This window comes from Candoia aspera, chromosome 4 (assembly GCF_035149785.1).
Source record: "Candoia aspera isolate rCanAsp1 chromosome 4, rCanAsp1.hap2, whole genome shotgun sequence".
In the NCBI taxonomy this organism is placed as follows: Eukaryota; Metazoa; Chordata; class Lepidosauria; order Squamata; family Boidae; genus Candoia; species Candoia aspera.
The window spans coordinates 71,080,666-71,102,486 of record NC_086156.1 but is presented as its reverse complement, the minus strand read 5'-3'; the positions used below and the strand labels follow the sequence as shown (position 1 = coordinate 71,102,486).

Here is a 21,821-nt window from a genome sequence, read left to right as displayed (position 1 = left end):
CGAAGTTTGGGAGCAAAATGCTGATTTTCAGTAGCACAAGGACTTTTTTTTTGCTAAATTAAAGGTTAACACTGATGCCTTAAGCCAGATGCAATTCACATTCATTTTGACATTTAAAACTGCTGATTCCTCCTCCCTCACACTCCTCAAATAAGGGTCGATATTTTGGGACACTATCTCAAGACATCAGTGCATCATTATATAATAATTTAAGGAGGATGGCCCCAGTCTGGAAACTAGCATTTTATACATTTACTGTGGAGAAATAACTAGAATAATTTCAACACTAAATACTTAGGACCAGAGTCTTGTAAAATGTTAACTATTTTAGAACAAACCAGGCAAAGCCAACGAAGTCATTCAACCACACAGCAAATTTATTAGAACTGCTTGTCATAATAAAAAAATAGGTCTGTCTGAGTTAATGTCCTTCTCCACCAACCAGCAGCAGATCCAGAAAGCAGTGCCTATAAAAGACAGTGGACCCACCTTTGCAGCAAAAAATAAAAGAAGAAAAAAAAAAACGAGCTGCAGAGGGGAGTTGGCTTAAGTTCACTTCATTGCATCATTAGAAACCAGGGCTATGGGAGACTAAAAAGTTTTCCCCTTTTAGTGCTAACACAACAATCTATAAGCCTAGCCAGACTCTTAATCCATAGTATTGAAGTGAAGGTAAGTAATGCTTGCATATAGGATGAACAATTTAAAAAAGCTCAAGGTTGACTACACAACAGGAGGATGTTGCTGCAGCATCTGCATGGCTTACTGCCTCTCTATAAAAACTGTCAGAATGCAGTATACAAAGCAAGGCAGTTTATTGCTTAATTTCCCCAGTTCTCTGCACTTAATCCATGGTAAATGCTACATGGAGCCATGGTAGTGTGTAAAACAGCTCTGTTTTTAAAGTCATTATATCTAGCTACTGCCTCTTAAACCAAACCTCATGTGTAACTTCTAGGCATTTAGAAAAAGTATTTACCAAACGGAGGTGAAGAGAATGGCCAGTGTTTCTGCATGCTTAAGAAAAGAATTTGGCTCATTGTGAAACCCTGATATATTATAAATACATTTCTATCAGATCAGCTAGATTAATATATAGGAACATGTGGAGCCAAGACTTGAAAGAGGGATATGGCAGCAACTGATCCCCTTGAACAGAGAGTTGATTGCTTTTCTGCTCATTTAAGGAGCTTGCAGTGCAAACTGTGAGGGGATTCCAGAGGTAAACCCAACCTGTAGCCCTAAAAAAAGCTTGAAATGGAATTACTGGAAGGTATAGAGCTTCTTGGCCATATATCTCCAAATTATGTTGTGCCCCTTCATGACTGTCTCTTTGATTAGTAGAGCTGGCTCTTCAGTCGTTGCAGTACACCAATGACAATGTCTCGTAGGGTCTGTGGAAAAAGGCACTAAGTAAGTTGATAGCAAAGTATTTCTGGTGTTATCTATCCTCTGAAAGGGGGGTTCTGCCTGAATTAAATCAACCATCACCTTTCTATTTCTGATGCCTGCCTATGGCAGTTTCTCAACCTTTTAGCACAGGAACAGAACTTTTACCACTTGCACTGCAGCTGGATCAGGAAAAAAATGCTTTCAAGGAAGTGCTTTACTGTGCTTTCCTCCTCCTAAGCAATGCCAAGGGTACTTTTGTGAGAAAGAGGTGACCAGCTCTTTCACTGACAGGCTGTTTATTCAGCACAAAGCCCAGATAGAGAAGCTGAATAATATTTTATTTAAGGGATAGCTATACTGTACATCAACTGGTATCTGCTGTCCATAATATCTGTAGAAATGGAAACTGTCTGATCAGTGGTATGCCCAACCTGCATTCTGTATGGCACTAGCAATTCCCATACGTGGGCTTTTCTCAATTTTCTCATGCAGAGTCTCTCCCTCTCTTTTTAACTGCCCTTTATTATAAATCTTGGCTACTAAGTGTACTTCCTTCTTGGGCTAAACAGTATGGAAGAGAAGTAGAAGGAAGATGGCTTTCTCTCTGCCTGAACAACATGCTGCCATTAAGGACAGAATTTTCAGAGGGCCTAGAGACAACTCATAAGGGGCTAAGTGAAAAAAAAATGTTTGTTTTAAAAAGCATAAGGTTCAGACAACTCCCAACCAGGAACTTGGGGAAAACAGAGCAATCCTGCTTTTTGAAAGAAAGTACAACCAAAGTTGAGAGCTCATCTTTTCCTGGTTGTAGTTTCCAAATTTGCCTCTGCCTTTTGCTGGGTTAACTATTTGCTGCCTTATTAAGAATTAGAAAGAGTTGATGTAATACAGATATGTGGAAGAGAACAATCCACTCTGATTCTAAACTACCCCATTCCAGCTGTGTTACATATTATGTGCCTTAAGCTACAATGTGCCATGCAACAGTTGCTAAAAATTGGATATCTATTTTTAGAGGCCCCTTTTCTATCTGATTGTTTGCCTCTAGAAGTAAATAATACTGAATGCAATTAATTTATTTTTAACCTTAATTTTCAATCTGACCATTCACAGTATTTGATGAATCTTCACTTAAAATCAAAAGAAACTCAATATTATACGTAGCATGATATACGACAAGCTCTCTTGAAAGAATTGAGAGAGTATGGGAGAAGAATTTGGGATCTGAACTCAAATTAGTACATATTCCTATCTCTGGTGGCCATGAAAATTTAGTTACTTGATTTTATGTTAAAATGTTTTTAAGGAAATTGGGAAAACTATTCAACATTCTATATTAATTAATCCTATGAGTTGTTGTCCATATTTCCTTAAATATATCAGTCTTTGTGACACAAAAAGTTAATTTTTTCTATTAGCTGTCATAGTTGCTATTGCAGAGTACTAAAGCACATCTTTCCTTGGATTAAGTGAACTTAAAGTATGGTAAAAAGCATTGACTGAAATGGTAGTCAACAGTAAATAATTTTTAAGAATATTTCATTTAATTCTTTTAATCAAAATTTGTCTCTATTTTTTAGTTGTTTTAGATTGTCTATACAAATATTTTTGGAGGACTGAATATAATTGTTCAAAGTCTCTGTATGTCTCCTGTAAAAGTATTTCAAAGTTTACATTTTTAGTTCCTTTTATTTTGTTTTTCCTCATTATTTCCATATTTTTAAATATTATTGGTGTTCATTTCGAAGAAAATAAAAAAATGGATATCCCTGTTAGGACTTCTCTCTTCATATGATTACCTCTGAATCCAGGAAGGCTTCAACAAGCAAATCAAGTATATTTTTCCTATATGTAGATATTGGCCACATGTTCTCATGATCTGGAATTACCTGTGGCTTACAGTGCTCTTCTATCCAGCTGAAAACACAAGCTGAGAGCTCCTGAAAACTTGTCACAGAGATGGAGGCATTAAAGGACTGGAACAAGGAGTCCATGATACCCTGGAAAACATTGAACTTCACCTGGTCAGAGACCTGATTCTTTCCTTCACTGGGATTGTCCTGGTGAGCTTTAACAATCTCTTCATAGTTTCTGAAATGCATAAATGTGGTTGGTTGACTTAGCAGAAAGCACATGATATCACAAACAGATCTGGAACAATAAATCATGTTTCAGAGTAAATGTTTTTCAAAGACAGGATGGAATTTGCTGTTAAACTAAAAGTGTCTATCTCCTTCCTCCCTCCCTCCCTCAAGGTACATGTATTCAAGGTAATATACACAGCACTCCTTCCTATTTTTCTTGACAACCACAGCCCTGTGTGGTTGGTTGAGCTAAGAAAGTCACCCTGTGACCTTCCATGGCTGATGGTGGTTTAGAACCTAGGTCTCCCTGTTCCTAGTCTGATACCACACTTTTTTGGGGGGATGTCCACTAGTGAAACATGAATATACAAATGCACAAGTCTTACACTTTCATGATTTTCAAGGCCATCACATCTTTTCGGAGAGTGGAGACCTCTTCCTCTTGCTTCTTCTTTTCTTTGTGCAAGAACTGAATATAATCAATGGCTGGGTAGCAGAGAAGGCAACAGTTTAGAAAGGAGCCATGAAGTCTTTTCAAAGCCTAACAGTCAACACCTGGCTATTTGGATATTTCTTAGCTCAGTTACATTGAAGCTTCCATTCCATTCCCTAGGATGAAGACAGAGTTAACTAGATTCTTCACAAATACTAAGAGTCATAAGTTGTAGGAGGAGAGTCATGTTAGTCTACAGTGGCAAAAAATCAGGTGCCTGGTTGTACCTTTTACAGCTAACACATTTTGTAAGCTTTCGTTAATTTTAGTTAAAAGGTGTAAGCTTTCATGAGCTGCAGCTCACTTCATCTGATGCAGAGTGGCTAGGCTGATAAAGGATTTAAACTGGAGTTCAGCAACTGCTAGCTCAATGGTAGAGTTAGCCTGTTTTGGAAATCAGGCAGATTTCCAAATCTGTCTCTCATGTAACCTGCATCTGCATAGCCAACTTGTCTTCCCCCTGCCCCCACCTCACCCCAATTTAAATTCTACATCAGTCCAGCCAGTCTGTAACTGATGAAGTGAGCTACAGCTCACGAAAACTTATGCCTTTTAATAACATTTGTTAGTCAGAAAAGGTGCTCCCAGACTGCTGGGTTTTTAACAGTACACTAGGAAGATTCATCTGTTCAGCGAATTTAATTGAAGGGAGTTGGATAATGCATACAATGAAATTAGTGCAAACTTCTGGGAATCTGGTAACATGGGCCTTGGAGACAGGGGCTAAGGAACACAGATGAAATTTGTAGCCCTACTCACTCTTCTGCAGCACAATCGCCTTGCTTAGCTTCTGAGAACCTATTGAGAAATCTTGCTGCTGGCATGTAGGTACAATTGCTTGCAAATCATCATAACCTTTCTGTTGAAAAAGCAGAAAAGCATTAAAACTCACGTATCAAAGCTGCCATGCACGACAAGAAAATTAAATACAAGCAGTAGTTTCGGTTTTATTTATTACAGCCTTTAGCCAGCAAATAATACAAGCAGTAAGAACCTGGTCCATAGACCTGTCTTCCTTTACCTGTTCCTCCAGTGTGGAAGCTATGTGAACTTGGTATAAGGAACGTGAGATGCAACAAGTACCATGCATACATCTGTGGTTTGTCACATGTTCTCACCTTGATAGCATCCCTCCGCTTCTGCTCAGCTTGCGTGTGAGCACGGCGACGGCGATCCTTGTATGTTTCTTTGTAGGTGTCTTGTTGATAATCAGAGTCTTCATCATCTGCGACACAAAAAGAGTCTTTGTCAGCAAAGCAAGGAAGGGAAATCACTGTGAGAGCTCCCAACCGTTTCCTAATCACAAGGTTTTAATTTTTTGAGAGAAGAGCAAACAGAATATTTAAGAACCATTAGCAGAGATGGACAGCACTGCTCAGCCCCAGATCTATTTTCCAAAGGGAAAGAGGAGTAATACAACTTTAGCATTATACCGAAGGAGAATAGTCCCTCAAAGGCACTTTCCTTGGAACTCTCAGCACAGATGCTTAAGAAAATAACTCCTTCAGCTTTCAGTCGCAATTGAAAAATTGCTTCCTTCCCTTAATGCAATATAGTTGTTTAATGCTAAGTGAAGAACTAAATCGTTCAATAAAAATAATAAAACTGTTTGGGGTACTTAAATGAGAAAAGGAGGTTGTATTAAAGGAAGGACGCAAACAGTTTCGTAAAGAATTCTATGTAACTGATGCTAAATAAGGCAGAAATCAGCAGCGTGGTATCCATTGGTACCCCGAACGGAATCCACAGATTAATTACGCTTAACATAAAAGAAACATTTTTAAAAGTGAGATTTTCAGAGGATCATGTGCAAGACCAGAAAAGATAGCCAGTACCTGAACCAATGAATAAGTTGGTTTGTAACCTATATAAAAGAAAAAAATGTTGAAACAGGTATTCCATGGTAAAAAGAACCTGTCAGTTTCAGGTGAGAATATTAAATATATTTCAGTGGCTATCAATCCTTCAAAAATAACAAAAGTAGAGGACAGGAAAGACCCACTAGACTCCCTCTAAATGACATAGAGAGTTGGAAGAGCTATCCCATCCTCCACTTGTCTCATACTTTCTTTTAGGGTGCCAGCATGGGAGTTGTCCTTTATCTGAAGATAATGGCTTTTGTTTTTGCTTTTTGGCCACATTCTGGCTTTAAAAAAATCTAGGTTGTGGCTAGTGTGATAAAGGACAATTATGAATATGAATGTGTTAGAAGTAAAGGGATACGTAAGGGTACACAAAACTTCTATGATTCAGGAAGCATCAGGAAGAAATCCATCAGAGGTTTATGTGACTGTGGATGAATTGCTGACGTGTTCAGTATCTGTCTACACAATTATGACAGTAGCAGGAACTGTGAGGACAGTGTGTATCAGTTAGAAGTCCATGAGATACATTTGTTGAAAATAATTGTGGATGGTGTGGACTTACTCAGTTTCTGCCTACACTAACATTCCAGGAGCAGAAGCTGTTTAGAATTACAGGAATGTTGATCTCATCAGTTAAGAACCGTGATTTCTAAATCTGCAATAGCATTTGACACTCTGCAAGGTTATATTGCCTTAGGTTAATTTCCAATATGTTGGGTTTGTGGTAGGGTAAAGGTAAAGGTTTCCCTTGACGTAAAGTCCAGTCGTGTCCGACTCTAGGGGGCGGTGCTCATCTCCGTTTCAAAGCCTTGGAGCCGGCATTGTCCGTAGACACTTCCGGGTCATGTGGCCAGCATGACTCACGGAACGCCGTTACCTTCCCGCCGAAGCGGTACCAATTAATCTACTCACATTTGCATGTTTTCGAACTGCTTGGTGTGCAGAAGCTGGGACGAGCAACGGGAGCTCACCCCGCCACGCGGTTTCGAACCGCCGACCTTCCGATCTACAGCTCAGCGGTTTAACCCGCAGCGCCACCGCGTCCCTTTGGGTTTGTGGTACCCAAATAGAAATTAGACTTAATCTTGTCGCCTGATTAGAAGATATTCCCTACTTACAAGAACCCTTAGTAATAGAAGATGAAATTAGATCAGCACTCCACTCATTATCAAGTCAAAAGGCTACAGGAATTGATGGAATATCTACAGAAATGTGGCAAGCAGCAGAAGAAGAATCAGTAACGGTTCTAACCAAGCTATGCTAGCAAATCCAGAGAATGATACAGATTGGAAAAGGTTAATCTATATACCAAAGAAATATAGACATTTAATTGGGTATGAAAACCATAGTATAATATTAATTTCACATGCTAGTAAAATAATATTTAGGATCATTGAAGTGAATACTTGTAGCTCAGGGTTGAACTGTGGAGCCCTTGGTGCTCTCTGAGCCTTTTTGTTTCTTGCAGACGTTTCATTGCCAGTCTAGGCAACATCTTCAGTGCGAAGAGGGAGTGGGCCTTGCTCTCTGTTTATATACCGTGGCTTGCCCTGCTTGTGTCAGTGGGGGTGTTGTTCTCTCCTTGGGAGTTCTTTGATAGGCAATCAACCAAGCAGCAAACAACAGCCCAGAGTTAATAGTTCCTTGATTAGGGTGTATTGTGCTGTTTGCTGGTTCATCTGGTGTTAATCCTAGTGTTGATTTTTGCATATCTGGATGTTGATTGCTGGCAAGGGAGTGTACTGGTCTTTTGGCTTTTCTATTGTCTCTTTTGAATGATATGTAAATGTTGCTTACCTCTATGTGTCTGTTGATGGCTGCTTTGTCTGAGCGCCAGGCTTCCAGGAATTCTCTGGCGTTTTTGGATTTGGCTTGGTTTAGGATGCTCACAGTTTCACTAGTTGGTGTTGTGTGGATGCAGAGTGCATCCATGAACACCAACTATCAGTCACAAGACACGATGAGAACTCCTTAATTTCACAGCACATGGACAGACTCAACCATAGTTTCAACTGGGAAATTGAGCATCCTAAACCAAGCCAAATCCAAAAACGCCAGAGAATTCCTGGAAGCCTGGCACTCAGACAAAGCAGCCATCAACAGACACATAGAGGTAAACAACATTTACATACCATTCAAAAGAGACAATAGAAAAGCCAAAAGACCAGTACACTCCCTTGCCAGCAATCAACACCCAGATATGCAAAAATCAACACTAGGATTAACACCAGCTGAACCATCAAACAGCAAAATACACCCTATCAAAGAACTATTAACTCAGGCAATCAACCAAGCAGCAAACAACAGCCCAATCAAAGAACTCCCAAGGAGAGAACAACACCCCCACTGACACAAGCAGGGCAAGCCACGGTATATAAACAGAGAGCAAGGCCCACTCCCTCTTTACACTGAAGATGTTGCCTAGACTGGCAATGAAACGTCTGCAAGAAAACAACAAGGCTCAGAGAGCACCAAGGACTCCACATTTAGGATCATCCAATGCAGATTAGAGCCTTACATGGAAAGGAAATGCCAGATGTTCAAGCTGGCTTCAGAAAAGGCCAAGGAAGAAAAAAACATTGCAGGTATACACTGAATAATTGAGAAAGCCAAAAAATACCCCAAGAAGTCAGTATGTGCTTCACTGATTATAAAAAGCCCTTTGATTGTGTTGATCATGTCAAGTTGTGAAATGTGCTTAGAAAAATGAGAATCCCAGAACATCTCATTGTGCTCATGTGGAACCTATACAAAGGTCAGGAAGTAATATTATTTGGCTTGTTTTGACAGAACATGGCAAAACACACTAGCTTCAGGTGGGCAAAGGATGAGATGAGGTTGTATATTCTCCCTTTATTTATTCAATTTATCTGTGGAATATATATTGAAGGAAATTGGATTGGAAGAAGATGAGCATGGTTTTAAAACTGGCGGAAGAAACATAACGGACTATGCTGATGATTCTACTCTGATAGCTCAAAGTAAAATGAACTGCAAGCTCTAGCAATAAATGGCAAGGAGCACAGTGAAAAAATGGGACTAAGATTAAATATAAAGACCAAACTAATGACAAGAAGTACAACAACCAGCCTGAGATTTGACAATGAAGATACTGAAGTAGTGGATAGCTTTTACCATTTAGGATAACTGTTTATAGCCATCTAGAAATAAATCAAGAGTATAAGAGGTATATTTCACTACACACTTAGAGTAGAGAACAGCTTTATTGAGAGGAAAGGCAACAATCCATACCTGTATTTGGTACTGAAGAGGCACTGGTAGAGCCAATACTGTTAGCTCTTGATACAATGTTCCCTTTTTTCCTGTTTTCCACAAAGAGTGCTGAAAGATATACACAAAAGAATGTATGACTCAAACTAATTTAGTAATCCTTTAGATACCCTTTGCAGTTGGGGAAATTAAAGTTTTAAAAAATGGATGCCCCTGCCCTTCAATAGTCTGCTTATATTTGAAGCAAGGATTCTAATAGGTATTGATTACAGTTATGCAACCAAAAGCAGGTCTACATTAATTAATACAAAAGAGTGACTATTTGTATAGTCAGTAAGTACTCTATGTACTGCAGTGAATGGCATGATCATTTGCAAAATTAGTTCATCTCTTCCTTCTTCCCTCCCCCATCCTTGTTTGTCTCTCTGTCATTTGATTTAATGCTGAAATTTCAAGGCAAGGACACTACCCCCTCCCTATTCACACACTGCTTCATTAGGAATTCATCCAACGCACAATATGAAGTTAGCGAAGACTATGCACTTCTTGAATCCTGCACATGTGAAAGGACTTAGGGAAGATAAGAAATGGCAGCAACCATAAATAATGCCTAACTACTAAGTTAAACTAAAATTTGTGGGCACCTAGCATGAATTCTTCATAGAAGCATTGCACCAGGGAAAGATAGTGGTGAAGGGATTAAAAACTTACCAGAATCCAACCCACTGTCGCTGTAAGATGTGTCAACCTGTTGAATTATGTCACAAAAGAGAAAATAGGAGAGATCATTTTTCCATTAAAAACATGTTGATAACTCATAAGTTGTGAGTTGCACTGAATACACTTCCCTAAGCATCTCTAAAAGTTCCATGCTGACTACACAGCTATGTTCAACAGATCTACTGTTATCTCACATGGAATATGTAAAATAAGCACTGCCTATACACACACAGAGCAATTCCTATCATTAGCTTTTGGCCTCTCAACTGTTTCTGAGCAACAAACTCCCATGGCTAGGCATGACTTTTCCAACTAAGCCAAGATTTTCTCTGGAAAAAAAAAATCCCTATGAAAAGAGCTGAATTACAATGCAAGGATATAGCCTCTTAAAATGCTTCACGCTTGCCCTTGCAGTTTACTGTAAGAGGAACAAGGCAGGAAGCAATGACATGTTGCAACATTAAAAGCTACCAAGTTCAAACTAAGGGTGTGAGGAAAACAATACTCTGCCTCAAAGAAAATTGTACATTCAATGGATTTTGGATTGCTTTACAGAATCTTTAGTTAAAAGGGTGCCTAGCAGAGGGATAATGTGGTGGAGAAGATCGCTGATATACTGGGGAGATACTGCTGGTCAAAGTAGGCAATACGGATATAAAGATAGACAGTCTAGCCTAGTTTTAGAAGCTCAATCTGCCTGCACAAAATAAAAATCAGAAATGCTATTTTTTCTACAGCATTAGTCTTTCCGCAAACACCATACTTCAACAAAACATAACTATAACAAACCATGTCTTAATGTGATATCTAAATACAAACACAGTACATATACTTTTCTCTCAATTCAAAAGTATACAGATAAGAACTTGGAGATTTTTTTCCTTTTAATTTATAAGCTTTTCTAAAGATTATAAACATCATCTCTAAAATGGCAAAGCTGATAACCTGCCAGGTTTGTTCCAGTATATTAACACCTCCCATCTTATTTCGCACTGTCTACATTTCAGCTCAGTCTTACTGCCATGCCATTTGAGTTCAGTGTTAAAGTAACAGGATGATAAAACCTGAAGGAAGTTTCTTTCACTGGTGGCTTAAACTGTGCATATTTGTACACCATAAAACCTTGCTCATGGCTCCAATCCTCAGTCTAGACTCATTCTGCGCACAAACACTGTTGTATCTATTCATATCACCAGTCTTTGTCCCTCTATTCCATATATTGTAAGTTAGAAAGTCTGACACTTTTCTGTACTGTCCACTGTGCTAGTGACAGTGCTAGATTAATAGTTAATAAAGGTAGGTGCAACAAATAAAGTCTCTGATAAAAAGCTCTCTTCCTAAAGATATCATTGAGCCATACAATCATGCTATATTTGCCATCTATAATTTTAAGGTGCAGGAACTGAATACTGTTGTTTCCCATCTTCATTTTGGATAATTTGCAATGAGATAGGGAGCAGGAAAAGCATTAACTCAACTATAAGCAAACATCAGCAGCAGCTTAATCATCATGGTAGAAAAAGCTACTGCTGTCAAAGGAGCAAAGTCTTACCAATTCCAGGAGTAACCACTTTAGAACCTTTAATACAACTCAGGTGTCGATTTATTAGCTTTATTATGCCATTTATGCAACAAACCAAATTTAACGAATCTTGCCATGAGATGTCCCTGAAGACAGTGGCTATATTTACACAACACATTACTCCATGGCTTACTGAACCATCGTGTACTGAATTAGTCCGGTTGAGAGTTTGCACAACACCGCGCAATCACACCGGCTGCGTTTGCTCATTGAGCCATCCAAACTAACCTGTCTCACTTCAGCCTATCATGTTGCATGAACCCAGCCCAAATATCACTTCCACCCCAGTTACAGGAAACGAAAAGGTAGGGGACTCAACTCCGCTTCACGGACAACTTTCTACGGCTACTCAACATGGCAAGGAAAGGCATCCTTCCTATGTTCAGAGGGGTTCACCAGACTACTACTTCACAACACTGGAGCCCAGCGAATGACTAAAATCTCCCCTAAAAATGCTATCTGCTCTGACAACTGATTCCGCCCCTCGGTTTGTCTACCCGTATCACTCACTTTTCCTCCCCAAGGAGTTTCCGGAGAGACGCTCGGCGGCTCCGCCATCTTTCCCCTCCCTCTGGCACATGCTCACGTATCATCTCCGGAGCGGCCAATCAAACTCTTAAGAGGACAAGTCCGGGAAGAAGCCGCTTAGATCGGAAGGGATGCTGGGAAAGGTAGTTTCTCCGGTCTCTAGTTAGCCCTCTCCGGTCTCCGGCGACCCGCACGTAACAAATCGTGCGGGCCTCTCATTTGCCCACATACTATGACTGCGGAGTCACAGCTCCGTTTAAATCCTGGATTTCTCCATAACGTCTTCTCGGAAGCCCAAGAGGGGGAAGAGAATTGGAAAGCCTCCTCACAGGTTTCTTCCGAATGATCTGTGGAGGGCGTCATTGAAATAAAATTCGCCTTGTTTTCTCGCTTTCATGATGAAGCGCGTGTAGTTGAAGGAACCCGGAAGTGTTTATTGTTGGAGACGGGCCGGACCTCGGAGGCTATTTGGGGGCGTCATGGCGGATCCTACAGAGGAGCTTGCGAAGCTCGAGTACCTGTCGCTCGTTTCCAAAGTCTGCACTGAGCTCGACAACCATCTGGGCATCAACGACAAGGACCTAGGTGGGTCCCTTGGGCTGGAGAGGGACGGAAGGAAGCAAAAGGTCCAGTGTGGCATCGCTGCTCACGGGTTCTCTGGGGCGGCTTGTGGAGGTTCTCCCCGCTCTTTCCTCACCGCCTCATTTCTTCCCCCGCCTTTTGCTACTTCGCACAATGAGCTCTTGTGGTAAAGCTGCTGGGCTTCTATATTCCCCCCAACAGAGCTTGCTGTTCATTTAATTATGGTCTCGTAAGACTGGCAGGATCGAAGACCGACTGCTCGCTTATCCCAAATATAGCTGTGACTTTTTCACTTACTGGAGATCAGCGCGAATTAGGCGTAAATTGAGACTTGTTTTGTTTCAGTTAGTTCTGAAGGAGACGCAGGAACCTTATAAAGCAGCCTCAAATAGCGTCAGAATACCACTGCATTTTGCGCATCTGGTAACAGTTTTCCTAGGATTTTGGCAGACAGAACCAGGTTTTTTATCTGCTGCATAGTAATACAGATTTCTAAATGTTTGAATCATAAAATTTTATGTTGCCCCAAATCAGTAGAAAATCTGATTTCACATTTATGTTTTTATTTTATCTATAAATATGGCAAAGAAGTTAGAATAGCCATATATCTAGAAAATCCTCCGGTAATCATAGCTGTTCTAAAATACCCAATACATAAATTAACATTTCAGCTCAAGGTGCATCTTTCCTTTTGTCAACTTGATTAATGACCCTGAAAAATTTCTCTCTTTCATGCTACAAGTTGTGTGGATGACTTGTTTGTGTTATCTTGAGCTATTCGGTATCACATTGTATCTGTACTCTATTTATATGTTCTGGATTACAGAAATTAATTGTGATGCTCTGATTCTGCTAACAATCAATGGCAGAGGTGGGAGCAGATGTTAGCTATCTCAGTTTAAGTCCCCTCCTTTTGGTCCCAAGAAAGTGAACAGGTTCCTCAAATCTGTAAGTGCAGCCACCTGTATTTTACATCCATGTCCCTCCTGAATGGTTAAGGCCTCCCAAGAAATGACATGTAGTTGGATCCATGTGGTGAATTCATCCTTGAGTGAGTGGGTAGTGACACCAACACTTAAGGAGGTGAGGGTTCATCCTTTCCTCAGGAAACCATCACTGAACCAAATGCTATTGGACAATTTTTGTCCTTCCATTCTTAGTGAAGGTTGTTGAAAAAGTGGTCAGGCTGGGGCTTCAGAGAACCCTGGAAGAAGCTGATTATCTGATCCTCTTCCACTCAGGGTTCAAGATCTGGGGCATAGTAGTAAGATATTATTGATTGCACTTGTTGATCATCTTTGGAAGGGCCAGGATGGTTATGGTAATGAATACATCCTTTTCTTTTGGCAGCTTTCAGTATCATTGATTATGCTATTCAAGGTGCTGATTATCACCTATAAAGCCATTAATGGCACAGGGCCAGGTTATCTGTGCAACTGTCCAATTATTTCTGCCTGTCCCACAAGATCTGACAGATGGGCATGCTACAGTTCCCTTCAATCAAACAGTATCATCTGATGATGCCCAGGAAGTGTTCCTTCTCTGTCATGATGCCTGTCCTATGGAACAGCATGCCCCCGATCTTGCCAGCCATTTGTAAGGTGTTGAAAATCTGGGTTAAGACACTGGGTGGGCTCATATTAAGGGAAGTAATTGGGTGGATTAGGACTCACCCTAAGCATAATGTATTATTTTGTTTTGTTTTATTATTTCCTGGTTTTTCAATTGGTTATTAGCCACTGTTAGTCACAATGGGTAGCCATACGAATTGAATGAATAAAGTAGAATTTAATGTCTAAATAATTTCATCCTAATAATTCATCTCCCTTACTTAATTTTTCTGTTCACAGCCGAATTTGTGATAAATCTTGCAGAGAGAAATACAAACTTTGATACTTTCAAAACAGCCCTGGTGAAGAATGGTGCTGAGTTCACAGTAAGGAACTGCTGAAATCTTTTGAAGATATCACATGGTATATCAGAGATACATAATCTGAGGCTCCAGGGACATGTGTGCCTCCCCCAAATACTTGAATACAAGCTCCAGAGATATTACCAAATTGTAACCTCTAATATGCCTTGAAAAGAAAATAATTCAATATATAATCAAAAAGTAATATTAATGATGTTCAAAGTAAAATTTAGTTTTTGTCTATCCATTAGTTTCTCAAGTGGGTCCCTGTCAAGCCATTCAAAGGTCAAATATGTCATCAACCCAGAAAAAAAAATGCAGTACTGCTGAAGAGGGGGTGTTGGCTTAATTGCTATAGAAATTATACTAAAATGTTTTATAGCTTTTAGAAATTCTGTTTATTTTCTTTACATTTTAGGATTCCCTCATCAGCAATCTGCTCCGTCTTATACAGACAATGCGGCCTCCTGCAAAAGCTTCTACTAGCAAAGGTTAACATTTTTGCCATTCATCAATTGTGAGACACCTTTATGCACGTGGATTTATTTCTAACATAGGAAAAGAAAGTTGGGATAAAAATTAAAAATTGATTTTAAGTCATCGGAATTGTAAAATTTTAAAACAAACGGGACAGACAAACCAGTCCTCCAGCTTTAGGGGCTAAAACATATTACATTACGGAGTAACTAAATCAGTTGTTCTAAGCATTGTAGTTCTCATGTTATTTAGTCATCCAAAGGGCTCTGGATTGCTGTCATTACTTACTTTCAATGGACAGTTTCTTGATATCCTGAGCATTTGACCTGCTTAAAGTGAATGTAGCCCCTCCAAGTGAAAGATGCCTTCAGAAAATAAGCCCTTGCCTGTCCAGAGTGCATATAACATATCCAGGACAGGTAAATGAAAATATTCATTCTTTTCCTTTCTTGTGAAATTGTGAGGAAAATATTGTCACATTTTGGTAGGACAGTGTAGGTTTTGAAGGGCAGATTTACTCTGTAGCTGTAAGTCGCTTATTCCTGGTAGAAAATGGCTAGATTACAGTTCTCTCTGGAGACTATGTCAAATTCTGTGAATAGTTGGGCATACAATTTATCTCTTAAATGTCACTTCTCCTATCCTATTCCCATTGTCCAAGCTTTCCAGTGTTCTAGCAAAGTCATATCCAGGCAGGAAATAAAAATAAAGAATATTTTTTCAAAGAGTTTAAAAAGTAGAAATGTTTCTCATGACATAAGAAAAATAGTTTTAAACTTATGTATTTTTTTCTTGCTATTACATTAGATATTATTAAACCAAAAACAGAAAAAGAGAAGTTGAAGGAATTGTTTCCAGCCCTCTGTCGGCCAGATAATCCCACGGTGAGGGTAGGTGTGTGGGTTTCCTTCTTTGCTGACAAACACATTGAGAGTAAAAGAAGTTGGGAATACAGGTAGTCCTTGTTTACCAATAGTAATTGGGCCCAGGAACTCCATTGTTAAGTGATGCGGCTGTAAGTTGAAAAACCACATGACTGTGCCACTTAGCAATGGCAGTTATGGCAGTCCTGGTTGCCATCGTTAAGCAAGGGCCTTGTGGGTTGTTAAGTAAGGACCTCATGTGACTGCAACTTCTGATTTCCTGCTGGCTTCCCTATTGGCTTTGTTTGTGGGAAGCTGGCAGGGAACATCACAAATTGTGATCATATGACCATGGGGACTCTGTGACGGCTGTAAGTACAACGTCTGGGCATAACTACCACTCGTTCAACACTATTGTAAGTTCGAACAGTCACTGAAAGAGTGGTCGTTAAACAAAGACTACCTGAATAAGAATGAGAAAGCAAGTGGGGGCAATGTAGTAGAAATACTGTCTAAGACATCACACACATGAATGTTAGTTAAAGGGGCACTGAAGGGAGGAGGCTATAGACAGCCAATGATGGAAGTTTTCAGGATTAATTAAAAAGGTGCTCCTCCAAAGCAGTAGAAAATGTCTGTTGCCCTAAATTGATAGAGATCTGTTTATTTAATGTCTCTCTCTCTCTCTCGGGTGGTGGTGGTTTGGTTTGAATGTATGTCCTGTTAATTGCTCAAAATGTCTATTCAAAGAGTTAGTTGGAAATTATTTTGTTGGAAATGTATGTATTTATTTATTTATTGGATTTATATGTCTGTCCAACTTGCAAATCCTAACTCTGGGTGGCTGACATAGGATTAAAAACACAAAACAAAATAACCAGTAAACATAAAAAGCACAAAACCCCCACAACCACTGAGGCCAAAATGCAGTCATAATCAGATTTTTTGTAGGAACAATAATAATAAATTATTTATATGCTGCCTGATTCCCAGTGACTCTGGGCAGTTTTCAATAGCCTGGGTGATTCTTACAAAAGGCCGACAGGGTTGGGGCTATCTAAATCTTGGGTGGTTTGCTCTTCTAAGCAACAAACACTGTGACAGTCAAGGCACACTTCCTGAGTCCTGCTAGGTGGCATTGTTTCATAGAAGGGATCCAAAGCATGCCCACCCTATTGGATCCTCTGGAATGGGCAGAAACAATCAGAGATAGGTGGTCCCATAAATTACCTGGCTCTTGACAAGAATATTTGTGAAGATTTTAAGATATGACAACTAAATAGTATTAACATTTAAGGAAAAAATAAAAAGGTTATTGAAAAGGCAGAGTTATCTGAGTGTACTGTTATCTTAGAAAAGTGACTTGCAACTTGATTTGACTAATATTTACCCCATTTTCCCAATATGGCTTATACCACATTGTATTTGTTCATGATGATGCTAATAGATGAATCACTGCATTTCTAAAAGTGGAATTTGTTTTATAGAAACCTCACATTGCTGTGCCCCAAAACAAAATATTTGTTTGATATTTGTTTTCCAAGTAGGGGTACTTAGGCCACATGGCAACTGCCGTCATACGGGTTTGAGAGAATTGCTGAGAGGATATCTTGCTGCCCTAAGGACTTTTTCTTCTTAAATAGACAATGCTGGATGAGGATGATGTGAAAGTGGCCGCTGATGCCCTCAAAGAACTGGAAGCTTTAATGCCAACTGCAGGCAAGCAGGAAAAACACCGGAGCAGTGAGGATCAGTAAGTTCCTTTTGCTTTTTTTCTCTGAGAAAGAACGTTTTTTCACCATAAAAATAATAGATTATCGAGCTTAACATTTTTATCTTAGTTGAAACAACCTATCAAAGGATTGCAAATAGAGTAGGCAAAATAGGGGTGCAGGTCTGTAGTAAAGAGGTAGTACAATATTTGTGTGTTTGTTTCTGTGTTTTTAACAACTATTGGTATTTTTCTCTCAGTAGCTTTCCATTGAGAGCCAGTTTGGTGTAGTGGTTAAGGCATCAGGCTAGAAACTGGGAGACCGTGAGTTCTAGTCCTGCCTTAAGCACAAAACCAGCTGGGTGACCTTGGGCCAGTCATTCTCTCTCAACCCTAGGAAGGAAGCAATGGCAAGCCACTTCTAAAATCTTGCCAAGGAAACTTCAGGGACTTGTCCAGGCAGTAGCCAGGAGTCAAAAACTGACTCGAAGGCACGCGCACGCACGCATACACACTTTCTGTTGCAATGGAATCAAATCCTATCTGGCCTCTTGCTCTCTAATATCTAATCTCTTAAAGAAGAAACAGTGTTTTGCTCGATCTCCCTCTGAATTCGAAGTATTATAATGTTGGAACTGTGGTAAATATATATGCTGCAACACAAAAGTAAAAATAGAAGAATAAAGGAGTCTTCAACGGGCATCACAAGCATTCATCCGAACAGTAGTGAGTATTGGGATCCATACACACATCTGTAAATTGTACTGTAGTGACTGCCAACTAAGCAGAAATGGGTATGATTGATTTCAATATGTTTTGTTGCTAGAGCCAAGAAAAGGAATAGGAGTCGCAGTCGTAGTAGAGATCGAAAGCAGAAACGAAAATCCTCCTCTCGCTCCCGGACACGGGAACGACATAAGGGTAAATCCAGATACCGCTCCAGGAGCAGAAGTCCCAGCTGGGACCGCAAAGAAAGAGAGAGACCTGGGGAGAAAAGCAGTGAGAGATGGAGGGATAAGCATGTGGACCGCCCCCCACCAGAAGAGCCTTCCATTGGTGATATCTACAATGGCAAAGTTACCAGTATCATGCAGTTTGGGTGTTTTGTTCAGCTTGAGGGACTCAGGTATATAATGTCACTATTTCCATGTCCTGCTGAGAGTTGATCCAATTTAAACAGTATTTTAAGTTGGGCAATGCCTTTTTATTGTAACCATCATAGGTAGAAGTATGTTTCCTGTTTGCACAGAACTATTCAGGGTTTTATGACTTGAGGTACATTGTATATAGTAACTCCTGAAGAAAAGTTTTGTGTTATTTTTAAGGTTTGTTTGCCAGCTTTTATAAAATTGCCTTATATTTTAACTGATATCATTAGCCACTAGCCATGGAAGCTATCTAGGAATGAATTACTCGTAAATATCAAGGATTAATTTTCAAGCAAGCTTATTTAGGATTAGGATATAAATCAAGTATCTCAGCTAGTAGTATTACTCTAATAAACTTTGTGTGTTTTCTGCAGGAAGAACTAGTGTTTCTAAAATATTTTGTGCACGTGGTATAGAAGATAGCCCTGAATTATTCTTACTCCTCTTCCTGTGTCTTGTTCCCTTTAGGAAACGCTGGGAAGGATTGGTCCACATCTCAGAGCTACGTCGGGAGGGACGTGTTGCAAATGTGGCTGATGTGGTGAGCAAGGGCCAGCGGGTCAAGGTCAAAGTGCTCTCCTTCACGGGCTCAAAAACTAGCCTTAGCATGAAGGTAAGTCAGACCTCTCTATTCCCTGCTAGATAATTCGGGTCTTTACTTTCCTGATTTTTAGCTTTACTGTAGGGTATATGTTCTAATTTCAATTTCTCAGTGGAATGCAAGTGATAAGTTAAAAACCTAACATGGGTGCAATTAGAAAATATTGTATGACTGCTTTGACATTTTGACATCATGGCAGAAACTTAACTCCATTTTTAGCCATAGCTCTGTTGTATTTCCTGCAAGGTTTGGGATTTGGGAGATGTTGGAATGGAAACCGACCCTTATTCACATGACAGATTTGTATGCTGTGTTAATCACAATTTGAAAAATGTAGGCACATGTTTTTGTTTCTTTTTTGGAAATCATGGGTAAGTAGGGGTAGTAATACTTTCGTTCAACTTATTGTCAATCTATTTTTTAAATCATTTGAGTTATTGTAAGAAGAATTTGGATTGTTTAAAATTGCATAATGGAATGCCTTTGGATGGTTTTGAGTCTGAGGTTTTTTTAAAGAAACACAATATCACTAAGTTGGATATTGGACTACCTCCTATTAACAAATGAATTGCTTAAAGAATGTTAAGTATGTTTCTTATGATTTTAAGATTCAGCAGATAAAAAAATAATGTTTATCGGACATCCCAGATAATATTTTGAAAAGGTTGACTGTCAAGCTCATTATCTCCCTTCCATACTGACTATTTTATTAATACTCAATTTTGACTATTTTATTAATACTCAATTTTTCCTGAATATTTTAAAGAAAACAATGAAAAAAAGAAGTGTAACTGAGGCAACTCTAAGGCACCACCTGAACCCACAGGCCAAAGATTATTGACCCATTATATAGCTACAAACACAGAAACCCCTACTGTTTTCTGTTGAGTGCTGCTTTCCTCCTGGTGACTTCCAACATGAAAACATTGTGATCACATCAGGCATGTTGTAACATTTCTCGGCTGGGACTACACCTTGGTGCAGATTAATTACAAAACTAAGCTAATCTCAGTGGCTTTATACAAAGGTTAAGCCTTACTATATGATGGAACTGGCCAGTCTGTCTCTCATGTCTGCATTAGGATGTAGATCAAGACACAGGAGAAGATCTGAACCCGAACAGACGTCGCAACCTCATTGGAGAGTCTGAAGAGACCACCATGAGAAATCCAGACAGGCCCACTCACTTATCTTTAGTCAGTGCTCCTGAAGTAGAAGATGACACACTAGAACGGAAGCGCCTCACCCGTATTTCAGACCCAGAAAAATGGGAAATCAAGCAGGTAATAATTTTTCATTAAGGAATGCTCGTTTTGATGTTATTCTAGAGCCAAGAGGGATAACTGGCTGTGGATACATTCTCACTTGCTCTTTTCATTTCTGGCTGCTGTAAAAATAGAATGTTTAGAAATTACCAAGCAGCCTGTGGAATTCATCACCCAGTTCTGACCTGGTCGCAAACAAGAAGCCCAGGGTTTTAACACTTTTCCCTTTAAATACTTATTTGAACTCCCTTCTGTTGATACCTAAGCAGGCTTTTCAGCCATTGTCTCAGTAAACTGGATATTAGCTATTCTGATGTGAACTGATGCCCAAGTTAGTATCCTGAGATTCATTCTCTACATTTGGCAGCTGATCATGAAGTCTGGCCATTGTTCTCCATTTCCTAATATAGTTGTCCAGGTTGAACTGTTGCAGTGTGTGGTATAGATGGCCATTGAAGACTACTTGGAAACCACGACTGGTAAATAATGTGACAACTAGATTAGTGTCTGAGAGTGCCTGGAGAATCCATCTCACCAGTGGGGACAGTAGTTTTGTCATTTGAAGCCCTGCTTATCATACTTTCCATTTTGGTACGCAAGTCAGTGTTCTGGTTTTAATTTTTAAAGCTCTGTATAATATGAGAGTTGGATACTAGATGAAATGCTTGCTCTTATGTAAGTCAATCTGTGTCTTGTTTAAAGCTTTTTACATTTTTTAAACGAAAGTGTCTCCCAACAAGAAAAATAATAATGGTATGGTATTGCTTCAAAGCAATAGCAAGCATTGCCTGTTTAGTAGGTCATCTTGACAAATCCTCCTCAGATATTCCTCTTTTCTAAGATGGTGTAAGTAGTGCTGTGGAAAAACTTTCCTATTGTACTGCTTCGGGTTAGGAATTGTTAGGCCATCTTCATCACTCTTTTGAAATGAAATTGAACAGATGATCACAAAGTCAGGGTGGCTTTCTCAGCTGTGATATCCCACATATTAAAAGGCCTTCTTACACAAATCTGGGATTCATGCTGCTGCTATATTAAGACAATTTATTGAATTTTCAGATACTCATTGCAGCAAATAACACAGAAGAACCCTAAATTGACCCATTCTCATTTATTGAGTAAATTGGTAAATGGTGGGGCCTTGCTCTGAACGTGAAAACTTCATTATAGTTACTATGGTTCATAGCAGTTGACAGATACTTAACAGTTCTGACATGTCCGTCTGTACAGTTCAGTAGTTTCATTTTCTATTAAGAAGTTCCCTATTTGTGAGAGAGTCTATGTAACTCTGAGAAGAATTTTAGCTTTTGTTACAGAATCTGTGCTCAGAAAAAGTAGTGACCTCTTTGCTGAGTCTTTGAGGATAC

General features: G+C 39.5%; 2 protein-coding genes across 3 annotated transcripts in view; one reads left to right on the top strand and one right to left on the bottom strand.

Moving 5' to 3' along the window:
- Window positions 1-355: 355 nt before the first annotated feature.
- MLX (MAX dimerization protein MLX) lies at window positions 356-11,983 on the bottom strand. Of its 2 annotated transcripts, none has more exons than XM_063300433.1 (8): window positions 11,878-11,983; window positions 9,777-9,813; window positions 9,087-9,176; window positions 5,088-5,194; window positions 4,729-4,828; window positions 3,863-3,962; window positions 3,414-3,483; window positions 356-1,394 (listed from the first exon to the last, which is right to left on the bottom strand). In XM_063300433.1, exons 1-8 carry the CDS (start codon window positions 11,923-11,925, stop codon window positions 1,338-1,340), a joined length of 609 nt encoding a protein of 202 aa, XP_063156503.1. In that variant the 5' UTR covers window positions 11,926-11,983; the 3' UTR covers window positions 356-1,337. The 2 variants fall into 2 exon arrangements, with proteins under 2 accessions (XP_063156503.1, XP_063156502.1); XM_063300432.1 differs by having other exon boundaries at window positions 3,282-3,483; window positions 11,878-11,982.
- Window positions 11,984-12,330: 347 nt separating this feature from the next.
- DHX8 (DEAH-box helicase 8) overlaps window positions 12,331-21,821 on the top strand; it is a 41,448-nt gene continuing 31,957 nt past the window's right edge. The window contains exons 1-8 of the mRNA XM_063300431.1: window positions 12,331-12,480; window positions 14,328-14,413; window positions 14,808-14,880; window positions 15,674-15,756; window positions 17,373-17,482; window positions 18,267-18,566; window positions 19,057-19,201; window positions 20,272-20,472. Of these exons, the coding sequence (XP_063156501.1) occupies window positions 12,375-12,480; window positions 14,328-14,413; window positions 14,808-14,880; window positions 15,674-15,756; window positions 17,373-17,482; window positions 18,267-18,566; window positions 19,057-19,201; window positions 20,272-20,472 (1,104 nt within the window). The 5' untranslated portion in view covers window positions 12,331-12,374. The remainder of the gene's footprint in view (window positions 12,481-14,327; window positions 14,414-14,807; window positions 14,881-15,673; window positions 15,757-17,372; window positions 17,483-18,266; window positions 18,567-19,056; window positions 19,202-20,271; window positions 20,473-21,821) is intronic.